Here is a 14,871-nt window from a genome sequence, read left to right on the forward strand (position 1 = left end):
TAAGGGGCTCTCAAATAAGTTCCACATACTATCTCCTCCAATACATTCCTACCCATACCTTTAGGATACTTACCCCAATTCTCTCTTCTGCTTGTGCTATCGTTTCTACTCATTGTTTCTTCATGTAATCTCTTACCTTTCTCTGTTGGTTAATGAATGTCTGCTAATTATGCCGTCAACTTCCTTTCAACGTCCCTCCACCTCTTTCTTCGTCTTGTTTCCTCTCTCTTTTGCTTCCTCTCGTATTGTCTACCATTTACTCTCTTCCTCTCATTTTCTCACCCTTTCCTTCTTCATCCAACCTTTTCTCTTTCTCAGTCTTCTGTCTGTTTCCATCTTCTAACCCCTTCTCTTACGGATTCTCTATGCCCTTTCCATCAAGTTTGAGTATCATTTTCCCTCCTATACATTTACTGACACTATTGTTGTCTCATCCCTCTCTCCTTGCATGCCTCTCGTTCTTTGACATCCTTCCTCTGCTTCCATTAGCTTTACTTGCAAATTGCGCACCGTGTCATATTCTATCTGCAGTGACGATGTTCTTTGTTCTCCTTTTCTCCCCTTATGTTGTCATCATCACTATATGCTGGGGGAAAATATCTGGGGTTGGTATACCCTGCAGCAGCCTTCAGTGGGTATACTCCCTGTACAGTCGAGGATGGGATGCTAGTTAGGGGAGGAGAGGAGGAGCTGTTGGCGATGTGTGCCCTTCGTCATGCTGGTTAAGCATCCACTCCTTCTTGCTTGGCTCCACTATCTGTTCCTCAAACATTTTCCACAGCTCTAGTATATTTAGTCTGTTCTGTAATTGTTTTCCCTTGTGTGTGGCATGTAAATATGTACACATGTGTTGCAGCACCTCTTTTGAATGAGAACCGTTTTGAGGCCACGGCATAAACATTTTTCTGGCCGTATCGTTAAGCCTTGTATCCTGGTATTCATTATCTTGTCTGTATATCTAGGTAGTGACTTATGAACAATGGGGGTGTCCAATATGGTAATATTGTGCATAACTTAATAATATTTAATTAAACACTGCTTCGACACTCGCTTACCTTGTCTCTCCTTTCACACTCCTCCCCAATATTAACCCACTGACTCCTTCCTTCAAAGCCCACGTTATGTATGCCACAAAATGCTAACATTACCAAAAACAAACACTGCTCACAATCTAAACCACTATCTACTATCAACAGCACCAATTCCATCTTCTACAAACGCATCAACACCTTTTAATATCCTATGTCATACCCCAATAAAAAATACATGGTGCCAACACTCATTAACTCAATTCAAAATACAGCTGTCTTCCTATTAAATGCAGAAGAGCCTTCTCTTTGTCTCTCTGCCCCTAAAAGTGGCTTACCGCACAGTCTTTCCCGACCTTTGTGGGAAGTTTTTAATCTCTCAATATCTCAAATATATAGCAAATCAATAATATACAAAACCCAAAATCCCCAGTGTTGCCATGCACAGTTTTTATACTCACATCCAAGGATCCTGTGAGGGTCTTTGGGGTCGAGCCTCTTCTATCTGCCTGCTCCGCCCTTTGCACCCAGCGGGATGGTCTGCAAGACCGGGCCGGACTTTGCGCCAACGGGGGCTCTTGCCAACCTCTCCTCTCAGGTGCATGTTATTCCACTCTCTTCAAGCCACCCTCATCGTCCAAGGGGGACATGGTGAGGAATCCTCAAGAGTTCGCAAAACTCCTAGGGAACCATCCTCTGCTACCAAATGTAACAGAGAGCCCAATTTACTGTACGAGTAAAAACAATACTCAGTAATGGAGTACTTGGAGTGCACGGAAAAGGCCAGGGACAGCATACAATCAGCTCTTAGGGTTAGAATAGATGTGAGCGGTTTTTAAAGAAGACACATCATCTGTGTCGTCATAATACAATTTAGATGACAAAACCTATGAATACATTTAATTGGTTAACAGTGTAAGGTATATATAGAGTATATCTGTGTTAGTTCTATGATGGCGGTTGGGGACTGTGAGGCATAGCGTTTAGGTCAGTATAGAACAGTAATAAGCAGGAGTGAGGGAGAGGGAATATGAGATTGGGGAGGGTGGCAAGTTAGTGATCGGTAAAGCCACACAGGAGCAGGAGAGGTTGCATCAGAGGGGCGTCTGCATAGGAGGTGGATGTGGATGGGTGTTGTAGGGCCAAGTGAGAAACTTGCAGGAGGCACAGAGGGAGGAATGTCTTAGCAGCTTTGTGTGTGCACTGGTGAATCTGAAGGTCAGAGATTGCGGGAAGCAGGATTGGGGTCCCTCTGATCCCTCCAGGACCCGTACAGGCCCAGACAGGGCAGTCCAAGCCCTTTGAAGGTGGCCCTTTGATGGGGGCTGGCATTCGCCTGCCGGTCCCGGGCCTGCCTCTGATGTGGTGGAGCCTGCAACCAATTATACGGCTCGTGGAGTCCCTCAGGAAGCAGCAATGAGCCCGGCGGCCACGTTTGAAAAGGCCCAGGCAGCAGCAATGTGGACCTCGAGGTCACAAGGGCCTTTTACCAGGAGGTTTCCTGCAGAAGCTGGAGAAGAATGAGGGCCAGACAAGGCAGATTTCTCCTTCCTCACTTAGGCATTGCCTGTATACACCTTGCAATTTCTTTTCTTACCAAATAGTATGTTTTACTCACCCATATGGAATTCCGAATCTGCCTACCTGCATGTTGCTCTTTGCATTTAGAAAGTGTTTTACTCGCTTGTTAGGAAGCCCAAACCTCCTACCCTGCTTAGTGCTGCTGCATTGAAAAGTGTGATTTAACTTACTTGCTAGGAATTTTGAACCTGCCACTTGCATATTGCTGTTTGTATTGAAAGTATGCTCTTCTCTCTCCTGTAGGAAAGCCAAACCTGCACGCTTGTGCAATTGCTGTTGTTTAGCTCCTCGTATGTATCTCTCTCTCTCTTTCTCTTTCTCTCTCTCTTTCTCTCTCTCTCTCTCTTATCTCTCTCTCTCTCCTATCTCTCTTTTCCTGCTCTCCCTTTTAATATCCATGCCTTCTACCATTGCTGTATTCCTTGCTTATCTTTCCCTCCAGCCCTGACTGGTGCACCACTGTGCTGCTTTTGACGATTGAATCTGGTTGTTTTAAAAAAAAATGTTGGCTTTTTGAATTTACTTTTGATAAGAATGGCACTATGGTGGCTCAGGGCTCTCAGCCCAACCTCCGCCTTCTGGTTAGGCGTCTTCCCTCTCTCATTAACTTCCTCCCGTCTCCTGCCACTCCTCTTTCTGCCACTACCCTGGCCTCACCGCCCCCACTGACGGATGTACCTCGTCCCTGTACCCTGCTTCGGAAAACCTTTAAAGGTGGCAAACTGCTTCACCTAGCTACCCTCAATTCTCGCTCTACTGTCAAACACTTCTCGGATCTCTGTCACCTTCTTGAAGACTTTGACCTCTACGTCCTCGCTCTCACTGAGACGTGTTTTAATGCCAACTCTGTCTCTGCTTTGGACACTATCCTTCTGGGGGCTACACAATCCTCTCCAAACCCAGGTGTAACCTGTCTGGAGGCGGAGTGGCTCTTTTCTTCTCTGAATGGGTCCCTGCTTCCGTCCTACCCACTCAATCCTACTCCTCCTTTGAATGTCTTGTTTGTAAGCTTTGCATCTCTCCTTCCCACTCGCTCACTCTCACTACCATCTACAGGACACCAGGGCCAATCTCGCTTTTCCACTCATAATGGGATGACCTCGCCTCTTCCCTTCTGACTTATACTTCTAAGCTTCTCTTCCTTGGAGACTTCAATATTCACCTAGACTCGTCTGATTCAGCCACTCTACTCTTCTGCAACCTTAGCAACTCTTTCCCTCACCATTCATCCCTCTTGTCCAACCGACTCTGCCGGTCACACCCTAGATGCGCTCATCATAGCTGGTATCTCCTTCTCTAATCCTCTCACTACCCCTCTCTCCTAGTCTGACCATGTTCTCCTTTCCACCCATCTGGAAACTCCTGGGCTACCTTCACTGCCACCCTTCTTCCCTGTCATTCGACCAATGGAGCGAGTTTCAGTATCTCCTTTTGCTGCCACCTTCATTCCTCCCCCTTATGCCTTCGACTCCTGACCTGACTCTTCCCTTGCTAAGCTTCACCTTTCCATCTCCAACACCCTTGATATCCTTGCCCCTGCCATGAGGATCCGCTTGACGCCTGCCTCCACGTGTAATAATTGGCATGATTCCGACCTAGCCTCGCTTAAACGCAAGTGCAAAGTCATTGAACAGAATTGGTTGGCTTCTAGTACATCCTCTGACAAACTAGCCTGTCGCCAAGGCAGTATAGACTCTCCATCCGCTCCAAGAATGGGCCTATATCCAAGCCCGCATCTCTGGGGCCACAAACAACACAGCTGAACTTTTCAAAATCTTCAAGGAACTTGCCAATCCTACCTCTGTCTCCTCTTCCCTGCTTCTTTCCCATGCCATCTGCACGGCCTTGGCCACCCATTTCACTGCCAAAACTCAGGACATCCTGTCCTCTCTCTCCTTCTTGCCCCTCCCTCCTCCCCCCTGTACCCAGGCCTTCCTTGGCCCCCCACCTCTTCCCCCTACTTTCCTCTTTCTCACCCATAGCGATGGACAAGGTCATCAAGACTATCTGCTTTATGAATGTCTCCTCCGAACAGGTATTCCCTTGCTCCTCCAGAACTATCAAGGACAACATTGCCTCTCTCGCTCCCTCCTTGGTTGAGTTCTGTAACCATTCCTTTGCCACTCGCTCCTTCCCATCGCCCCTCAAGCACTCCCTTGTGCATCCCCTCTTTAAAAAGCTGCCTGCAGATCCTTCCTGCCTGGCTAACTACCATCCTATCTCCACTATTGCCTTCTTGGGCAAACTCCTGGAGAAGATGGCCATCTCCCAACAAATCCATCACACTGAATCTTTTGGCTGTCTACACAACCACCAGTCTGGCTTCAGAGCAGCCCGAGGTGCGGAAACTGCTCTCCTGAACACCTGTGATGATTTGCCCTCCAACTCCCCTTCAGTTCTCATCCTCCTCGATCTGTCCTCTGCTTTTGACACGGTCAAACATTCCACCCTCATAAATCGGATATGTGATACCCTGGGCATTACGGATCGGGTACCGGAATGGCAGACCTCTTTCCTCTCGAATCGGCCCTCCCAAGTGCAACTCTGCCCGTTTCTCTCCTAACTCACTCTCTACTTGCAGCGTCCCTCAGGGCTCTAGCCTCTCGCCGTGGCTCTTCAACATTTACCTTGCTCCTCTCGCCCATCTGATCTCCACCTTCTCTCCTCATTTCCAATGTTATGCTGATGACACACAGCTCTCCTTTAAGCTTCACTCTTCTTCCTCCTCTCCTTCCTCTCTCATTCCTGAATGTCTGACTGCTATTCAGGCATGGGGCCTCATTACGAGTCAGGCGGTAGCTGTGCTGGAAAAACGTGCAGGCTGCCGCCGGACCGGTAATTCCATTCTGCCTCCGTGATTGCCGGAATCACCTCGGCATTACAACCCCGGTGACCCAGTAATTCTGGAGGCGAAATTCTGTGAAGCCCCATTCCCATGGGATGGGGACCATGGAAACACTGGTCCGTCTATGACAGAGCCAGTGTTTCCATGTCCGCCTGCAGGCGGGTGGTGTTACTTCAGCCAGGTCAGACCTGGCGGGAGTGACACCTCCTGCTGCAGGACTCGGAATCAGCCGGTCCGGAAACAGTGGTGGCGGATTTACAGCCACTGTTGTTTCCGGACCGGCTGACTTGTAATGAGGCCCATGGTGTGCTGCTAATGCTCTTTGCCTTAATGCCAGTAAGAACGAGATCCTTCTCATTGGGACCCCGGACCCCTCCTTCTCTTTCTCTCTGGCTGCCCTCCTTGGGCTCCCTCGCCTCACCCTCGTGTAAGGCAAAACACCTGTGTGTCATCTTCAATTCCTCTCTCTCCTTCCCACCTCATATCGCTGACCTTGTCAAGAAATCTCATTTTCAGCTTCACCTTCTGAGAGGCATTCTCCCTTTCCTCGCCTTCCCCCAGAAACTCAATGTCTCCCGAGCTCTGGTTCTCTCCAGGCTGGACTACTGTAAAAGCCTCTTCCTTAATCTGCCTCTTTCCTCCCTGCACAACTAATCCAGGATAAGGCTCTGAGATTTATCCTTGGCCTCAAGCGCAGGGGCTGCATCTCTCCAGCTGTAAAATCTCTCCACTGGCTCATGGTGGTTGCAAGGATCAAATTCAAGACCCTTTGCATCATCAAGGTTTTCTGAGGACGTGGACCTACATCCAACTGTCTCTTCCTAAAAACCTCCCTGCTAGAGTCCTTCGGTCTTCTAGCTCTAACTCTCTGTAGGTCAGATGTTTCTCCAAGCAGAGAGTGGGCGGTAGATGTCTTTCCTCTTGAACTGCCTCCCTGCCCCTCTCTGTTTTGAGCCGGATCTCCTTAAGTTCCGGAAGCTCCTCAAGACCCTTATTTTCCCCCCCTCCTTCCCTGTCCCCCTCCCCTGCTAACTCCATCTGATTCAATGTCTGGTTGCCTGCATCCCTTCTTAGTAGTACTGGGACCAGGCCCTCCTTCAACCAGTCTTCCCCCCTCTCCTTACTAGCACTTGCCCCCAGGCACCCTTCCCCGACAAGCCTACTGAGTCTGGTCCAGGCCCTTCCTTTGCACTAGATTATCCCAATCCCTTGTTTCTCTGAGCACTTGCCCCCCTCTCCCTCCCCCGTCCTCCCTTAGCATTTGCCCAGCCCTTGGGGCCCCCCCTTCCCCTGCACATGGCCTTGTGTATCTTCTTTTGTCTGTCTGTGTGCTAGGGAGTTTAGCAGGTTTCTAATCTGTGCTAGTCTCCTAATGAATAGCCAGTGTTCTCTGGGCCTGGGTCAGATATTAGAGGACCATGTTGGAGAATTAATTTCTCTCTATTGAACCTTTCGGCTAATACTAGTGTAAGTTGCACTTTTTGCCGCCACTTGGGACATCTTCACCCACTCTCTATAACATCTTTTCCCATACTATCCTCATGTACCTGGACATCAATGGCTGTCTGTGCTCTTATTAATTTAATTAACTTGGGAGGCTGCTGGTTTGCCTCTGGGAACTCTTAGCTTCCTTCTAGGTTCTGCTCATTCACTACTCCCTTGCTGGAATTCTGACCTTGGCGCTTACTGTGTACTGCTATCTGTGCAGGCTTCAAAAGCTTCTAAAATAGATGTGTTGTCGTGAGTTTCAACATCTTGGGTTCTAAGACTTTTGCTAATTCTTGGGTCTGCTGCGGTCTTCATGTCTAAGGAAATGACTGTACTTCTGCACCTTCTCCTCCATGGAGAGGGAGAGAGAGAGGGAGAGGGAGAGGGAGAAAAAAAAAATATATATATATCTCTCTCCCTGGGAGTGAAAGATGGAGCAGGGCACTATATCGCTGGCTGCGATTAGTGAGTAGTTCACCATATCTCTGATTAAAAATAAAATAGAGGGGCATAGCCCCTTGACCCCATAATGGGGGAATAATTAACAAAGGTAGGAGAGTCCCAGTGAAGGGGAGGACTTTCGGGACACTTGGCAAAGGGACGAATACCTAATCAATTACGGCACAAAACCTAATACACAGAAGTCCTAGTAAGAATTTCAGAAACAATTGTAGTATAGCGTGACACTCCAGGATACATTTTTTGCCCAGCTGAGCGGTCAACTTTCTGCTTCCCCTTTCTGGGAGGGGATCAACATGGAAATATAAAATGCTAGAAATGTAGACTGACAGTTGCTTCTCAAAACCACCATGCTCGATGGTGTTAGTCGCTTCTTGCACTCAAGTGTTTTGACCGCCCAGCCACTCCTCTTTTATGTACAGACTGCCATCCCCTTCGCACTCCCAGACGTGCATGTGGGCTCGCATTAGTTACCTCTTTGGGGATCAAGTGGGCTGGTGGGCGTTTCCTCTTCTTGCCTCACTTTAAATCCATATGTTCCAGCCCACCAATTATCTATTTTAAATTACATCATCAGTGTAACAAATTAAGTTCAGGGCCCAGTGGATGATGCAGGAATACTTAAAATGTACGCTGTACTCTTTCGCTGAGATTGATTTTGCTCTCCCCTCTTGCTGCCCCACTCTTTTTTACTGCTTACTCTGTTCTCTCTTCCTCTCCCTTTCTCCCTTTTTCCTATCCCTGCCCTCCTCCCCTTAATTTCTTCTACGCACTTTTGTCCCTGGAACTAGTATGATAGCAACCTCTTCTGGTTCCTCCCTCCTACCCTCCAGCACTATCTGAAATGTCACCAGGCCTAGTACGGTAGTACGGTAGTTGCCTGTTTGTGTCCATTTCCTTCCCACTCTCCCCCTTCCTTCCTTATCTATGTCTTAGCTCTTTGCACTATCTGAAATGTCGTCAGGCTGAGTATGATATTTAATGTCACACCCTTACTCTTCATGGCCTGTAAGAATGTCATTGTATTTTCCTTTGTTCCCTCTCCTGCTTTGAAACGCTTTGCAACATATTGTGTATAGGCGCTATATAAATAATCTATCATGTCATATCATAGTAAGTAATTTAAGGTACATTTTGCTCAGCCATCAGCTTACTCTCACTTGGAACATTCATTCAAACCACTCAACCAACATTCTGTCGAGCTCTCATGCACGCTTCATTAATCAACATTCACTTTGTCACATTGCCGGCAGGACCGGCGAACAGGACATAAACTTCTTTCTTTCTTCCCTTTGGCAGCCATGTTGAAATCTTTTTTTTTTATCTTTGAGAACCTATGCATTGACGATTCCTATAAAATCAAAAGGCAAGAGTTGCACACCAGAGTACTAATGAAGAGAATACCTATGGGCGTAGGCTTTACCAGCTGGTAACCCATTTGCATCTCGTATGACTTCCTAATGCACCAACCTCTGGTTACCTATCTTGGTTCCTTCACCTTTCTGTTCCAACTATTCTGTGCTTATATTATAATTATAATAATTGTTATTTTATAGCGCGCTTGATGCCAGAGAGTGGTTTCTAAGTGCGGCATCGGGATTCGAACCTGTGTTGCGCTGCATTGTCTTGCTTCCAAGACAAAGTCGTTGCCCCTGAGCTATCCATCCTCCCCAACTATTGGTCTGCGCTGGTGCCAGCGTGCACAGAGTGCAATTGTGCTTGCATTTTTAGCTTGGACCTCTAACTTAGTTTGGTTTTTAATATTTAGTGTTTCACTGTGCTGCTAGACCCTATGCTTAGGAATTGCTAGAAGCCTGATTTTATGGTTGACTTTTCTACCTACACATTATTTAACAGGATCCCTGGCCAGCTAGTGCTGCTTAAATCGCCATGTCGGGAAGGGCCAATCCGTTCTTGTCCTGAATCTCAGCTAAGCAGAGGCGATCTGCACAACCAATTGCAACATCTTGTTCAAATCAGTTGGAATAAAAATAGATTGAGCATTGTGCACCCTTTGTAATGCCTTGCGGGAGATGAGGGATGGAGCGTGGATTGGGGTGAAACAGCATCTCTCCTTTTCAATGCTTAGCCACTTGGTTGAGGGGTTATCTCATGCCTGACATTAGCCCCATTTACATAGCGTTGGAAGACCATTACAACTGTATTCTGGCAAGCAGACTGGATTTCTGTATTTGGGGTTGTTTGGCCTCTGCAAACCCTTCTTTGACGATGTTGCCCAACCTCCATTTTCAGGAACATACATTCCCCGGAAGGAGGTGGAAGTGGTGGAGTGCATCCAGGCCACGGTGATCAGGCACAACCAGGCCATCAAGCTCCGGGCCCGCAAAGAATGCAAGGACCGGGAGGATCGGGACCGAGTGACAGGTGAGTGACAGTCATCCTGAAGGGCTGACATTATGTGGGTAGGTTTGCGTTACAACATGATCTCGGATACATACATCAAAGCTACTCGAAGATGAAGCAAAACCACAAATGGGATTCTTTGTCATTTAACCTGATTAAAGCATAGGTTAAATGAATATTCAGATTTATTAATGTCTCAGTTACATTATTCCAGACAAATTTGCGTGGGCCCAGCTCTTTTCATTGAGGGATTGGTGGTGGTCCACAGATCTTGCGTGGTTATTTTAATGAAAGGTTCTTTGATGGTTATAGTTAAGGCTGTCTTGAAGAAAGTAACTCTGGTTAAATCCCCGTCATGATCATACAGCATGTTCTAGAGGCGTGGATCTTGTACCGAGATGGTTTTCCCACTGTGTCTCATTTGTGTTACAATAAGTAGATAGAGCTGCGTATGTTCAAACTGTGGTTTGCAGAGGGCATGTAACAGTAGCTACTCATTCTAAGTTTGCATATGATTAGAGTTTCATAGATTTAATCAGAAAATATCTGCCTGGTTCAGTATCTGCCAAAGCTTTTGGGCAGGTTTCGTCAGTGGCCATTTTTCTCCCCTCCTGCACACTAAGGGAATGTTTTTTCAGTGTAGTAAAACCTACCTATAGCCAACGAAGTACATAGCTCTTGTCCTAACACGTCCCTTGCATGGTCAGGCTCCATTAGGTTAGGTTAACTACCCAATCAAGAATCTATCACTTAACTAATTGGACATGCAATGCACACGCTGAATAATGATGGTAAACCGTTTGTAAATCCATGCCTTGGAAAAAGCTTGCAGAGCGCAAAACGGGTGTCTGCATTGGGTCATTTTATGGTTGTACTATTATGCAAATTGTGATCAATGATTGAAAAGGAACAAGGTTTGCTATAATACAGCTAAACAGTTGTCTAATGTTTCCCCCGAAACGCAAAACAACACTATAGCACAGTGATATCCAATAAAGACAATTCCTTTCCCTCAAGTAGCAGTCCTTTGTGTTTATGGGGACTCAAGACAGCACTTCTACACCCAGGCACAACCACCTTGGGCAAAGCCAGGATAGCTGGAGGCTGGCTTCATGTTCCAGGGCTTTTAAATGGGAACAGGAGGGACTTAGTCATGTAAGTAATATAGCCCTCTGGACTCCAAACAGCAAAACCAACACCCCCACAGGATAGATGATCCTTGGGGATAATTGGGATCACTGTTTGACTCGGCAACAGCTGGCTCCTGGTTGCATGTTTCGAGGCTGTTCTGACACTTTGGTCAGACACCAGCTGGCGCCCCTGGTGGGGGAGGTGATGGCTCGAAGTGTTATCCAAAAAGTTACATTGGAGATGAGAAAATGGGACACAAGGTGTTCTGCAGCACTCCTCTGGAAGCGTATTTTGCTGCCACGTAGGTAAAAAGGAAATGGGAGAAGATTGCCCTGCACTGGCAGCCGAAGTGTTCGCTAGTGCCCATCATAAGGAGTTACAGTGGTAGGGGGACCAAAGTTCCCCTTGGCCACAAAAGTGAAGTCCGGAAATCAGCAAATCCTGCAAAGAGAAAGCAAAAAGTTTAGTGGGTTAGAAAAATCCCCCCAAAATGGGATTCTACCATAACCATTTTTCTGGAAAATAACTAAAAAGACCCTGAGCATCTGTGCCACAGGATCCTATCACGGTGTTCTCTATCTGCTAAGAGTAAAATCTGACTTAGTTGTACGAAGTGTGGAATTTCAAGAGGCTGCTGTGTGCTTACCACTGATGGGCTTGAGCTGATGGGGATCCGTTACGAGGATCTAGAGATCTGCAAGTGCATTCTACAAGCGAGTTCAGCAGAAGCCTCAAAGATGGGAGTGACAGCTGGGTGTAGCAGAGAGGCAGTGGTGCTCTGTGGACCGTGAGGAATAAGTCCACAGCCTGTGAGTAAAATGGGTTTGAGGTGGGCAGAGTAGACTACTAGGAATTAGGTGTGGTTACTGACTCGGGAGTAATCTGTCGGTTCAGAGAGGAAACAAGACCTAGGGTGGGGAGCAAACAAAGAGGTTCAAAAGCAGATATTTAAGCCAAGAGGACTAGCAGCGACAAAAGACCAAAGTCTTAATTACTGGAAGAGGGTCAGGAGAGCCAATTCTGAGGGCACAAAGCTTGGAGAATAAATATTGCAACGGGGGTGGGGGGAGGGAGGGTAAAAAAAATCCTGATCTCGACCATTTTGTGTTTGTAAGCTTTTCTTTGTCTAAGTGACCGCGAGGTGATCTTAAAATGCTTATTCTGAGCAAGGAGGCCCTTTGTGTGCCCATCATGGCAGCCTCCATATTGGTCCTGACTGGTGTAGGCAAGTATAGGTCCAAGGACAATTCCTCTCACCTCTGTGGGGGTGGCTAGGACCAAGTGGTAGCTCGACTGACCAACCAGTACAGCTGGTCATCATTTCCCCCCTGTCCCTTTTAGTGACTGGCTAGCTAGCCTTTGACTGGCCCCTTTGTGCAAGGGTATTTATGATGTGGCCTGGCTGTTGTATGCCAACAGGGCTGAAGGAGTTTTACCATCGATTCATGCAGTTTTTGCCATTTTAAAGCCCTCACTTACCAAAACCTGCTAAACTTAGTGGCTTAAGCATTATCCTGGTTTAGACTTGTTTTTCCTTGTAACTTTAGACTAGGCTATTGGTGGTTCAGTCAGGGCTTCTTGAAGACTCCTGGTGACTCCCCACATCTGCTGGGTCGAGCCCTCCACTCTGCAACCCTTTTCCTAGCCGTTTACTGCTTCATCCCTCTGTTTAGCACGAAGATCATCCGCATGGCTGAGGGTAGCTGCTGGAGTCCAGAAGGGTGCTCAGACTTCATCACTTTGCATATCATCAGCTGGAAACATTTGAGGGTGCCCCACCCTGCTCTCCCCATCGTAGGACCGTTTGCTGCTGTGCTGATGCTCTCTTTTGTGTTTATCGAGCGCTGAGAGCAGTCTTCTCGGGTTCCCTTTCTTTTCTGAAGTCTTACTCACCAGATTTCCGACTCCTGGCGTGAAGGTAGATGTCCTGAGAAGATCCTTTGTTCCTTTCCTTGGCCACTGGGATCTTCATTGCCTCCTGGGGGGTAGGGGGGGGAGTCCTGGAGAACTGAATCCTGCAAACTGCACCTGTGGAAAAGAGTTGTTTACTGAACAGGTTGTTGCGTTTCTTGGGATTGTTTCCGCTAAATCTGCCGATATGAGTACCCCTGGACTGTGGTTGAGATTCCTTGAAGGCAAGTCTTTACAGCAATTCCCATAGAGTTCAATTAGGAGTCCTCCTGTTCCTCCACTTCTTCTTTTGGGGCCTGGGTCTATCTTCTGAACTCTGGAACACTTCTTTGTGGTCTCCTTTGGACTTCCCTGGGGTTGCCGGTTGTAGAATATGCACCTGTGGGATCAGACAGACTCACAGGCCACTAAAGCGGATGGCCCTTTAACTGTCCCCATTCATTCAAATGTCTCTGACCAAATGTAAATTGGACTTGGGGAGACTTAGGGCGTGGGGGCGGGAGGGCTAACTTACCTGCCCCTGGACATTCCTCCTGGGTCCACAAGGGGTCCACTGACCAACTTTAAATAAATGTGCTCTTACCTTGGATTTTTTCTTAACTTTTAAAGTTATACCCTGCTTTTCTAGTTTGGTGAATGTACTTTCGATACTGTAATTCATTCTTGTAAATGTGTGCATTTCCCCCAGAAATTCTAATGGAAGGTAACTGTTGCTAAAAATCCGTCATTGATTCTTGGAAGACTTAGGCCACAGTTTACACCTGTTTCATACTCTCTAAGGCTATAATGTATTTTTAGATAGTTTTGATTTTTGTTGTGTCTTAGCCGATCATCGACAATTTACTGAATAAAAAAGAAGAGTAAAACAAAACACATTTTTACAATCACAAATCAGTTCATAAGGACATTTTTTTTATTATTAATTGTTTTTAAAAAACAGTTAATTCAATAATAACAAACAAAGGGAATAAGCACATATATCAATTCATCAAGAGAAATTCAATCCAATTCCCTTCTCTTAAATCCCTTCCCGCTCAACAACACATAACAACACAGTATCAATTAATCAATTCAATTTCAGCTAGAACACGAATAAAATTAATTTATCAACAATTCATTGGGGAACAATGCAAATGTAAACATGAAGTAAGGGAGAGGAAAAACAGGAAAAGAATAAAATAAATAAAAAAAAGGGTTAAAATTGGAGCCTGTGCAAACCTTAGCAATGTCCTTCTGTGCACAATAAGCAATTTCAAGCCTGTCAGGAGTTCATAAAATGTCTCAGCAAGTTTGCTCTAAAAAACATCTGCTCTCTATCCGACACATAGTCCAGGAAAGGGTTCCAGATCCGCCTGAACTTCGAGAGCTTCCCCTCTAGCATGGCAGTGAGCTTTTCGAGACCCATCAATTCCCACACCTTCACCCACCAGTACGCCACAGGTGGCCCTTCCACCGATTTCCAAAATTGAGCTCTTGTGATTCGTGCAGCCATGAGTAGTTGAGCAGTTAGAGCTGCTCTAGAACCCGTCATCGGGAAAGACCCATCTTCAGGCACATCACCTAAGATTAGTATACGCGGGTCCATAGGAAGAAGCGTGCCAGTAACATCCTTGATCTTGGAACAGATCTCCAACCAATAGGCCTGGATAACCGAGCAATGCCACCACATGTGCCCCAGATCACTCTTTTCTCCACACCCATGCCAGCACATATCCGGATAATCTAAATTAATTGCATGCAACCTAGTCGGGGGGTGGGGGGGGGGAAGGACCAGCGAAAGATAATTTTAACCGGGTTCTCTTTTACCAGTGTACACCTAGAGGTCTTGTGGGCTCCGAGCCATATTCGCTGCCAAGATTCCTCTGGGATTTCAACTCCGAGCTCCCTTTCCCACGCCATCATATAGGGGAGCTTCTCGCCCTCTGAGGCATTTTCCAAAAGGTTATAACAGGCGGTCAACCTATGAGAGCTCTGTCCCTCAAGAATTCTAAGTTCTATACCAAAAGGCACCCTATTGGCCGCTTGGCGTGTTTCCCTGTTAGTCAAACAGTGTTGTAGCTGTAT

General features: G+C 46.7%; 1 protein-coding gene across 3 annotated transcripts in view; it reads left to right on the forward strand.

Moving 5' to 3' along the window:
* MVP (major vault protein) overlaps positions 1-14,871 on the forward strand; it is a 352,386-nt gene that overhangs the window by 177,820 nt on the left and 159,695 nt on the right. For all 3 annotated transcript variants that reach the window (XM_069652030.1, XM_069652029.1, XM_069652028.1), the window contains exon 5: positions 9,655-9,786. In XM_069652030.1, coding sequence (XP_069508131.1) covers positions 9,655-9,786 — 132 coding nt within the window. The remainder of the gene's footprint in view (positions 1-9,654; positions 9,787-14,871) is intronic.

This window comes from Ambystoma mexicanum, chromosome 3p (assembly GCF_040938575.1).
Source record: "Ambystoma mexicanum isolate Mex_15411 chromosome 3p, UKY_AmexF1_1, whole genome shotgun sequence".
Lineage (NCBI taxonomy): Eukaryota > Metazoa > Chordata > Amphibia > Caudata > Ambystomatidae > Ambystoma > Ambystoma mexicanum.